The following is an 11,449-nucleotide window of genomic DNA, read 5'->3' as shown; positions in this document are numbered from 1 at the left end:
CCCCTTGAAGGCGCATTAGATTGGACAAATAGTAGCCGTTAGCTGAAGATAAGATTTTATCTTCAGTGATAAGCTTTGCCATGTTGGAGGCACCTTCAACCCTACTGAAGGCACCTTCTAAGCTCGGATAAGATTTTCCAGGGACTATAAAAAGATCCCTGGACCTAGAAAAGTAATAACAACTTCTGTATTACCTTTCCTAGTCATTTCTGAGCTATCAACGTGTGTAAAAGGCTTCTCCGCCTTCAACGAAGGAGTTTCTTAGTGAGCTTTTAAACACCTTGGATTAACAAGCATGTAGGTTATAACCAAGTAAAACTCTGGCCTTTTACCTTATCCTTTAAGTTGTTTTCATTAATGGTTATTGTGTATATATTTGTTTAATTTAATTGTGCATCCTTGCTAAGCAAAGCAAGAGATTCATTTTAACTTTGATCGTAGGCAATTCACCCTCCTCTTGTGGGCCTCACTACACCAACATATCTTGCTTCCCATGGGCGATTCATCCATAACGACATCCTCCTCCAATGATCTCAGAGAAGGTTTATATTATAAATGACAAAAGAGGTACATCTGTAGGTAGAAAAAAGATTTATCAGAAGCTCTTTGAGGAACAACCTAACAAACTCTGATGCATAAAGCCACCTCATGATCACGGAGATTGTGAGAGGTGGTATAAAAAGGGGTCCTCTCCGTTGGCAAAGTACGTAATTTGGGCATCTAAGACATTCATTCACACATCTAATACTGTTCTTCTTCTGTACTAACTTGAGCGTCGGAGGGCCTTGTTAGGGACTCCTTCCTTAGTCTTTGGTCATTAACGCTTAGTGGGATCATCTAGTTATGCGCAGGATCATTGAGGAGCTTCATGACAAATCGAAGAGTCAACTATTCATCAACAAACTATTCACTTGAACCAGTATATCATCTCCTCAGCTTTTAGACAGGATCAATCATCTAAACATCCTTTTATAATTGGGTTGCATATAAGATGATCTTCTAGCATGCACGAGCATGAAGGAGCAAGCAATAACGCTACTTAGGAATCGATATATTATACACAGTGCTCTTGTGACCAGAGAAGAGCACAATAATGAAAATATTCAAGAGAACATTCTATCATCTCACTAAGTCACGATTGTTAACTATATATATTATCGTACGGTACTTTTGAGTAATTAGGAATTGATATAATTTTGATAGCTTCTCCCCTTTGTTTATGGAAGCTTCTCAGCTTTGTTCATGAAAACCTTCAGTATGGTATCGGTTGCACAAGATGGTAAGTGATGTATACAAATTTGTAAATGTATAGAAGTATCGTTAAGTAATAAAAGATTTAATTTAAAGTGATTGTAAATTAAGTACTAGTCAGAATGACAAAATAGATTATCTAGATGATCACATGTATGTATGGTCATAAGAATAAAAAAAATGATTAACTAGGCTTGGTAACGGGGTAAATCAGAAAGCCTAAGGTGATCGACCCAATCCCACGGAATTTTTCCACTGGCCACCAGGGTAAATCTAAAAGCACGCACGGCGGGCAACCCTAGTGCCCAACATCTTTTGGTTGCACACCCCATTTAGAGAAAAAATTCTTGCAAATATGTCATAACTGGGGATCGAACCACGGGTGCCTAGGTGACAACCTGAATATCCTACCTCAGCATCATAGCCCCAGGGACATGTGGTTACAAGAACAAGAGAGCAAGAGAGAAGGAGAGAGAAAGAGAGTTAAAAGAGTTGAAAGAGTTTAGATAGGTTTGAGGGAGAGATAGAGAAGAGAGTTGAGTCAGGAAAGTGAGTGAAGGAGGAAGTGATTCTAGGACTTCAGTTTCACCCAAATAATTGTAAACACCTAATCTATGTTGATTTCCTATCCTCAATGGGTATTTATGTAGGTAAACCATCCTATGATATCCAATGTGAACTTTTGGTACTACAATGACGTATCAACCCTAATTATTGTCTACTTTTAGAAAGATTGTAACTAGTGATTGAAACCTAGGGGATACCCTGTCACAAGATTCCTCGACCTCTAATTAACCATTTTTTCTACTATGTGACAATGAATTATTTGATACATTAAGTTCTATGATGACCTAGGGTTCCTCATGGCATACTGGGTTGCACTTTTGTATCTGACTCTCTCCGCGTCTCAATTTTCTACAGGTCAGAGCGCCGGGTTCTCCTTTCGGTTTATCCCCAAACCCTCGTACGATATGAATCTTGTGCGTTTGGCATCAATGTCATGTTAATACGATTGATTTGGACCATACACGCACATTTCACTGAAAAAAAAATGCAAACTCAGTAATTTAAATGAAAAGATATTCACATATCAAAAGGGCTACTCCCTACATCTTAAAATCAAGAGGGTCACTCCATTGCAAGGAAATTATAAACTAAAGACACTAAAATAAGCATTCATTCAGTCCAAAATAGATAATAGAGATAAGAAATGCTTAGGAAAAAAATTCTCGGTGTCTTTAGAGTAGTTCCTTGCGCTGGAGGTGAATGAATCGTCAGAGTGAAATGCTTAAATGCTCTAGGATTTCTCTTAGAGGGGAAAACCCTCTCCCAAGGAGGAGAACGAAGTCCTCTAATCCAAGATCCCCAATCTAAATGAGGAGAGCTCCTTTTATGGTGCAGAAAATCGGACGCCCGATAAGGGTCGTGCCAGTGGACATGAGCGCCCGTGTCGAGTGTGAAGACCTTTGATCTGGCTGAGTATAGCCCGTGAGGCTGGGCATGGGTGGTTGTGGTGAGAGACCAAGCCGAGCACGGGTCGTGGCCACCATAGCCCATAGAGTGGGGCACGACCCGTGCTGTTGGTCATAGGCAATCGTGGCAAGTCGACCGAGCTGGGCACATGCACCCATGTCCAGCTGTACATGTGGAGTCTCCAATCTCAATCTCCTTTCGATTTTGCTCCAATTCAAGCTCTTGCCAACAAAAATACACAAGAGCAGTACATAGGAGTAATAAAATCCGAAAATGAAGTAAAAAGTTAAGATATCCTGAATCCTTGCATACAAAAGTAGGTCAAATATAGCATGAAAATAATATGAAAATTTTATATATTTCATGTTTATCAATAAGCATTTAGTTAGATAGCAATGCTTGTGCATGTAAAAAGCCTTACCAAATGAAGTTGTAAGAGGAGTCAAGACGAGATTAAGCCTAAATTTGTAAAGTAACCCTCCTCGAGTAGAAGGTTGTTGTCGAGTTGCATATCTTGCAGCTTATGGGAAGCAGCAAAATAGTCCTGCTCTAGATGATAATTTTTCAAAGTCGGGGCTACAGGTAACTTGAGTTGCTATCGAGTAGGCCAATACACTAGAATCGGAGGCTTCACAAATAAAAAGTGGGATTTCCACCCCTTGTGAGAAGACAAGAAGTTTCTTAGGAACTTCAACCCAGTTTTGAAGGAAAGGAAGAATACCATGTCTTTCATTTTCTTTGGATAAAATAAATAATGGAAGATTTGTGGAGATAGAGGGATTCGATAAAGTTGAAAAAGATGACTACACTGATGAGGCTTCAGAAATTTTTTTGACCAAGCTAGGACAAAGGCATATGAAAATATTGAGACACCTCGGAAAAGAAGATTGGGATGGGTAAGTGTAGTCCACTCAACAAATGCCTTCAGAAGAAAGTCACACAGCTAGGGGAGGACGATTGGGACGATCGTTACCATTCAAAGCTATTATGTGGTGGTCAGCAGAGATCATATAAGCCATCCTTATTTGATACAATTCACCACTGGTAAAATTTAACTCAATGGATCTATACCAAGGAGCAGCAGAAAACTCCATAGCCATAGATAGGTGCAATACAGGACAACAACCACTACAACCTCGAACTAGAAGCTAAAAAAGTGATCAGAGCAAAAGGTGAAAATGGAGAACAAAGCCACTTATAGAAAAATAGGATGTGAAGCTCTCGAAGACGAGGAAGACGAATACAGCGAGCATAGAAGCAAGGATTACGCGATAAAGGAAACAACGTCTTTCTTTAACCTAATATAGCTCCACCCACTCGATTATGACCGTTGGATCTCTATAGCCATAAGGGTGAAATAGACTTTTAGTTGCTCGATCAAACACATGGATCTAACTAAATCTTAGCAATCATTACGATTCGGATGATGCTTCGCCTTCTCTGCAGATGGTCACATCACCTTAATGAAATGCTACCTCAGATGCATATTGGTGAACTCCAGACTCAAGGATCAAGAGAAATTGTGAATGATATGCATTTAATAAGTGTGGGTGCATTTAAATTTACTCTGTGATATCATATGAAATATGCATGGAATTCGTCACATGACAGACCATTTGACTAACACAATAGTCTAGTTAATCAAACTGTAACCTCTCTGGACTAGATTTGAATGGGAGACTGGTAATACAGGAGGTAATTAGAAGATGTCACATGGTTAAGGGGTCAATGGTCTTGCTGAGGTGATGGTCAAAGTCAACAGAAGGTCCATGTCACCCTCGGCTTTGAGTCGTCCCCGACTCCGCATTAGCACCAGCTCCATGATTGCCCCGACTTCACGCTGCTCCTACCACTTCATGCTGTTCCCGACTCCACATCGGCCCCGACTCCACGTCGACCCCGATTCCACGTCGACGCCAACTCCATGTTACCCTTGACTCCACGTCAACCCCGACTCCACGTCAGCCCCGACTCCGCTCTCCCAGCTTTAGAACCATCCTCGACTCCGTGCCACTTCTGGCACTGAGCCAACTCCGTATGTGCACCGTTGCTTACGGAAAATACGAACAACGTAGTTATTTTCTTCAGAGAATATGGGAAATGTGACAGTTTAGACTGAAAGAGGTGGACAACATAGCTATTTATTTCAGGAAATATAGATAACGTTAGCGGACATCTCAAGAATACATGGAGAACATAAAGGCATAGGCATAGCCACCACTCTATAAAAGACCGTCCGCTCTTGCAAGCATATGTATATGCACAAACATCCAAAAAGCTCAAAAATACTGTTCAACTTCTCTTTCATTCTCTATTAGAAATTTACTTGAACGTCGGAATAATTGCGATGAAAAACTCCTGGACGTCATTCTAATTATCTCTTTCTAATATTATCTCCATAGGTTCTGACGGATCTCCCTACACATCTTTGCGGTGTCGAAGTGACTGGCGACAAAGTTAACATCCACGTCAATTCACCATTGGCTCGTTGATTGACAATGTCAAATAGAACAAGAAGAAAAGATAAGAGACTCGTCACGTGTAGGCTTGCATTTGAGATGGTGGGAGTGAGGCTGCGCATGGAATAAAAAAGAGTGAAAGGAGACCAGAAAAGAGGAATACAATTTCTAATGTTAGAAGAAAAAAAGGGAAGAATAAAAATAAAAGAGGAATAAAAGAGAAAGACGATAGAAGAGCAGTGTTCGTCGTCAGTGTCCTCGTTAATATGTTCTAAGACTAATATGGACCAGATAAATAACGACTGTAAAAGTAAATGAACGGAGGTGAGTTATATGAGGTGTTAGGATTTTATGCCCGGTCAATTTTGAGGTTTGATGCATCAATTTTAAATGGTAAATATCTACTCATTTACCATCTCATGGCTGTGGGCGCAACAAATAGGAGAGCACAGGGTATGGAAAAGAGGAGGGGAAGGAAAGATGGAAGAAGGAAGGAAGACGCCGCTGGAAGCTTCAACGAGTGTCTGGCGATGGTAAAAGCTCCATTTCTCTATTTTTATTCACATATCCCTTGCTAATCTTTTATATTTTTTTAAATTTTTTTATTTCTTATTTATTTTATTTGGTATTCTTTTAAGTTTTCGTAGAAAGAGACAACGATGCCATCAGTTTGCCACTCCATGTCACGACAAGAACATCTCATGTTTCTAGCGTGAATCAGACAGATAAGTACGAGGGAAAATACATGCGGTATGGCCCCCATGGACACGACGTGCTACTTGCCCGCGACGAGACCAAAGAAAACAAAAATTACCACCGTCATGGATCCATGGACACGCCCTGCTACATGCCAACGGGGAGACCAAAGAAAATGACCATCGTTATGGATCCATGGACACGCAGTGCTACTTGCCAACGAAGAACCCAAGAAAATGGTCATCGCACGGCTCTATTTACTTGGGAGAGTGGAAAATAAAATTAAGAAAAAGTTTTCACGGTGGAAAAGTTTCCGCTGTTTACTTCATTAAAATTTTCCGAAGGAAAAGTAACGCAATCCATCAACGGATAATTTTGGAGCCAAAATCGATCACTTCAAAATCGGACGGAAAGCAGCGGATGGAAAAAAAAATGACGCATGTACCCCTTTTGCATTCACAAAATTACACCATATACCAAAAAAAATGACGCATGTAACCTTTTTAACTCACAAAATTACATTATGTACCAAAAAAAATGACGCATGCACCTTTTTTTATTTATAAAATTACATCATAAGTATTCACCTTCCTTTATCAAGGTAAACAAGTGTGCAAAGGAAAAGATTTCTTCACCCTTTCTTTTCTCTTCCTCCAAAGATAACTTTCTATCGTTGATTCCTTTCCTTTCCTCATCCACACTCTAGAGTAAACATAGCATTAGGCTCCCAAGAAAACTGATTCAGAAAACAAGCAGCCATCTTGGCTCCCAAGAAAACCTATTCAGAAACTAACAAAACATAATGATAAGACGGTAATTGAGTGATTTTGACTTTCAGACGCCTATACCAGCTATGCGACGTAAGGGACCTCAAAAGTCAGGTCGGATCGTTAATAATTTTGGTTATTGAATTAAGATTATATTATTTAATCATGTTTAATTTAGATAATAAATAATTAGATTACCACTGAAATAGATGTTTTTTAGATTTTTGGATACAGATGCAGATGCAGATGATTAGAGCACTGGAAATCGCAGTCAAGGGAATACATCATTCCATGATAGATGATTTCTCGATTCTTCTTTCTAATTTAGAGCTCGACATTGGTTTTTCTTTCATTGTTTACTGTTGTTACTATTTTTTTTTTTTTGAGTGTGCATTATTCTGATTTAACATGTTGATCATCCTTGAGCAATTTAGCTTTACAGACATTAATCAAAAATCAAATTTATTTAGTTGAAAAAATATATATAACTAAGGGTAATTTAGTAAATATGGAAATAGGTTATAATATTATCTAAGATAATCAAATAATGTTAACTTATATTTTATTTCTTATAATCTTAATTAGTAATAATATAATTAAAGTTATTTTTAAACAAGGGTTCAATCTGACTCATATAACAAGGGTTCAATCTCACTCTAGTTATTTTTAAACGTTCGCTTCACGAACAATGATATTGGAGTGTTATGCCATAGTTTATTCATGTTTTTCAAATTTATTTGATGGCCGATTTGTATGATCGAACTGTCCATCCTCAAATTAATTGAACTCATACCTGAATTAAAATAAAAATGACTGAGCATGAGAGATAGCACAATAAAAAAATAATATTATGAATGTTCTAGAAAACATTAATATGAGAGATTTAACATCTCGCTAAGACACATTTAATTTCTTAATGGTCATATCCGGTGTACCTTCTGTGACTAATTAAGAGCTGATATAATTTTAATAATAAAGTACTAATTATTGATAAAATATTTTTTATAAAGATCAAATGCATATATTTTAAAATTTAAATTAGTATGTATATATATTTTTTTAATTTATTTTGTATAAAATAAATTTCTAAAAAATAAAAATGATCTTTTAATAATTTTTATTTGGTTAAAAAAATATTAAAATTAAACTCTAATATATCTTTATCTAAAAAATACCTATATCTTCTAAAGGTTATAATCGGTTTAAAAATTATTTTATTTTATTAATATTTATTATATTAAAAATATTATTTTCTTTAAAATTGTTCAAATTTAATAAAAATAATTTTGACTTAAAAAATCAATTTAATACAATATATATATATAGAACTCGAATTGGCTCCTCTTTAGTTTCTATCCGAGGCTCTAACAAGACCAAGACATGGGGTGCTCAACCAAAGCTCATCTCGTGTGCATGGCAGCCCCTGCTCAAGGCCACATCAACTCCATGCTCAACCTCGCCAAAGTCCTCCACTCCAAGGGCTTCTTCATCACCTTTGTCAACACCGAGTTCGTCCACCGTCGCTTCCTCAGGAATCCTGAGGCACTCTCCTCCCTCGACGGTCTCCCCGACTTCCGCTTCGCCAGCATCCCCGACGGGGTCCCGCCCGCCAACGACGGCGACGAATACAAACAAGACATTCCTAATCTCAGTCTAGCAATCAAAAACAACTGTCCTGCACCTTTTCTCAAGCTTTTATCTGCAATGAACGATCCGAACTCTGGTGTGCCGCCCGTTAATTGCGTGATCTCAGACTCCTTCGCCAGCTTTACCCTTGATGCCACCACCAAAGTGGGGATCCCTAATGTATTTTACTGCGCATGTAGCGTGTGTGGCTTCATGGACTTCTACTACTGCAAGGAGTTGATGGCAAGGGGAATCATCCCATTGAAAAGTAAGTAAAGCTAAAGTTGAAAGAATAGCTCTACACAGTCAACTAATGCGTCATGGTCAAATTAATAATAGTAATAATTTGTTCATATTAGGCGAAGATGATATTACTAATAATTGTAATAATTTGTTCATATTAGGTGAAGATGATCTTACAAATGGCTACCTGGACACCGTCATTGATTGTATTCCAGGAATGATAGAGGTCCGTATGAGAGACTTGACAAGTTTCATACGAACAACCAACCGAGATGACATATTGCTCAACCATATCATTGATGAGACTCACGCATCTCACCGAGCCACAGCAATGATCTTCAACTCGTTCTCTGAATTAGAATCACCACTGCTTAACGCATGCTCATCGATGCTACCTCCGGTGTTCGACATCGGCCCCATGTGCCTACTATCTCAGTGCATTCCCAATGATTCATCAATCACATCGTTCGGTAGATTAAACCTGTGGAAAGAGGACTTGGGTTACGTGGAATGGTTAGACGAAAAGGAACCGGGTTCTGTGTTGTATGTCAACTTTGGTAGCGTGGCAAACTTGACGAGTGAACAGCTCTTGGAGTTCGCATGGGGTCTGGCCAACAGTGGATGTGCGTTCCTTTGGGCTATTAGACCTGACCTTGTTGTAGGCGGCACGACGTTGTTGCCACAAGAGATCTCGGAGGTGACCAAAGGAAGGAGCTTCATTTCAAGCTGGTGCCCGCAACAGAAAGTGTTGTCTCATGCTGCAGTTGGAGGTTTCTTGACACACTGCGGATGGAATTCTACAACGGAGAGCATATGCGCAGGGGTTCCCATGATCTGTTGGCCATTCTTTGCGGATCAGCAAATAAATTGCAGGTACATATGCTCAGTTTGGGGCATTGGGATGGAGATCAATGAAGATGTAAAGAGGGAAGAGGTGACGAGATTAATCGAGGAGCTGATGAGAGGGCAGAAGGGGAAGGAGATGAAGAAGAAGGCAATGGAGTGGAAAGAGAAAGCATTTGAGGCAGCCAAACCTGGTGGAGTATCTTGGATAAATTTGGAGAGGATTATCAAGGAGATAATTTCAAAAGAGTGAAAGAAAAGATATATATATATATATATATATATATATATATATATATATATATATATATTATTTATGTTAATGGAATTGTATTTTCTTAAAGTTTATCAGTGTAATCCGAATTTCTACATTGAATAAATATTGGAGTACTTATTGAATCCTGAGCATACTTCTCCCATATCCTGTCGGCTCCACGGAAAATTTTCTAGAGTAAATAGTTGGGGATCGAAACCTGAATAATAATTTAGATGTTCTATCGCGACACTATACCCCAAGGACTATACTATTACTTATCATATTTTATTACTATATTATTTAATAAGATTAACTAATTTTATCATTTCATTATCATGTTGTCATATGTTTATTTTCTTTTTGAGAGACTTGCATCAATTATCACATGTTTTTGCCCCCGACGCCAAGATATCAATCGATCTTGAATATAAAGGGAATGTTTAAAAATTTAAAACCACAAAAACGTTGCAGTCCTAATACAAAGAGCATAGGGAGAGATCCATCATCCCATGGCAACTGGCAAGCCCCACGCTTTGTGCTTTCCATTGCCAGCCCAAGGCCACATCAACGCCATGCTCCACTTCGATGCCCTCCATTTCATGGCCTTCCACATCACCTTCGTCAACACCATGCAAATTCAACCACCGTCCCATCCTTAAAACCGGCTCAATCTCTATTGAGACAGAAGGATGTTATAAATAATATAATATTTTTTATTTTAGACTTAGGCCTCATGACATTATTTTTAATTCTATGTAAAAGAACTCATACCAATAAAAATATTTTACATTATTTTAAATTCATCATTTTTTCTAAATCTTTCAAATATGTGGGGCTTTGACGATTGAATCCCTAACAATTTTCCTTTCAAACAAAGGGTCACCATTATTTTCATGGTCTGAACTTTCCGACGAGTATCCGATCATCTTGACCTGCTTCGAACCTCCTCGCGAGCATCCAGTCATTCTCACTAGCTCTGAGCCTCCCCGTAAGTATCTGGTCACTCTAATATGTTTCAGGTCTTTTCAGGTCTCCCTGTAAATATCCGTATCCAATCACTCTTAACCTAGTTCGGGTCTCCCCGTAAACATCTGGTCAACCTAACCTGTTCCGGGCCTACCTATTTCAGGCCTCCTTGTAAGTACCCACATCCGATCACTTTTGATCTATTTCAGGCCTCCTGTAAATATCCAGTTAACCTGACCTGCTCCAATCCTACCGGTTGGGACCCTAAGATTGTTTGGTGTGATCAAAAAGTTAAGTTAGGTCATGTGGTATTTTAACCTTGTGTCTAAGTGTACAGGAGCTTAGGAGCACAAGGAGTCAAGCAGAAGACGCAGCTAGCGAGAAGGATGGCACGGGAGAGTGCGTTTGAGGGACGAGGCACTGCGGAAGAGTACACCGGCAGAGGAGAATGAAGCGTGCGATGGTTCCGAGGGACGAGAAGCCGGAGCGGAAGACTGCTCGAGAAGCAAGAGACGCAGCTAGAGAGAAGGTCGGCACGGGGTGCGACCGAGGAACGAAGACTGCGGATGAGTACGCTGGCGGACGAGAAGGAAGCACGCAACCATTCCGAGGGACGAGAAGCTGGAGCGGAAGCCTGCTCGAGAAGGCAGGAAGTTGGGTTCGGGTGAGCCCTATTTCGGATGGCCAAGATCACCCAAGCGAGCGGAAGACCTAGACTGAGGTGAACGGAGCCGGAGCATAAGACCCGGGCTGAAAATGTCAACGAGGTTGACTTTTCCACCCGGGGCGCCCAAAACAGTCCGAGGAGCCAGGAACAATCTGGGGAGCCCGGAACAGCCCAGGCCGCTCGGAACAGCCTGGGGCGCCCG

At 39.7% G+C, this 11,449-nt stretch overlaps 1 protein-coding gene across 1 annotated transcript; it reads left to right on the top strand.

Moving 5' to 3' along the window:
- Positions 1-7,993: 7,993 nt before the first annotated feature.
- On the top strand, positions 7,994-9,618 carry LOC122041369 (7-deoxyloganetin glucosyltransferase-like). Its single transcript, XM_042601053.1, has 2 exons — positions 7,994-8,540; positions 8,677-9,618. Exons 1-2 carry the CDS (start codon positions 8,027-8,029, stop codon positions 9,609-9,611), a joined length of 1,449 nt encoding a protein of 482 aa, XP_042456987.1. The 5' UTR covers positions 7,994-8,026; the 3' UTR covers positions 9,612-9,618.
- Positions 9,619-11,449: the final 1,831 nt, after the last annotated feature.

The sequence above is a fragment of the Zingiber officinale genome, chromosome 1B (genome assembly GCF_018446385.1).
Source record: "Zingiber officinale cultivar Zhangliang chromosome 1B, Zo_v1.1, whole genome shotgun sequence".
Lineage (NCBI taxonomy): Eukaryota > Viridiplantae > Streptophyta > Magnoliopsida > Zingiberales > Zingiberaceae > Zingiber > Zingiber officinale.
This window is presented reverse-complemented; position numbering and strand designations above follow the sequence as displayed.

Excerpts from the sequence above, each read along its gene's own strand:
- LOC122041369 (XM_042601053.1), top strand. The coding sequence starts at position 8,027 with ATGGGGTGCTCAACCAAAGCTCATCTCGTGTGCATGGCAGCCCCTGCT. Across the intron at positions 8,541-8,676 it reads GGGAATCATCCCATTGAAAA|GTGAAGATGATCTTACAAAT; the intron begins GTAAGTAAAGCT and ends TGTTCATATTAG.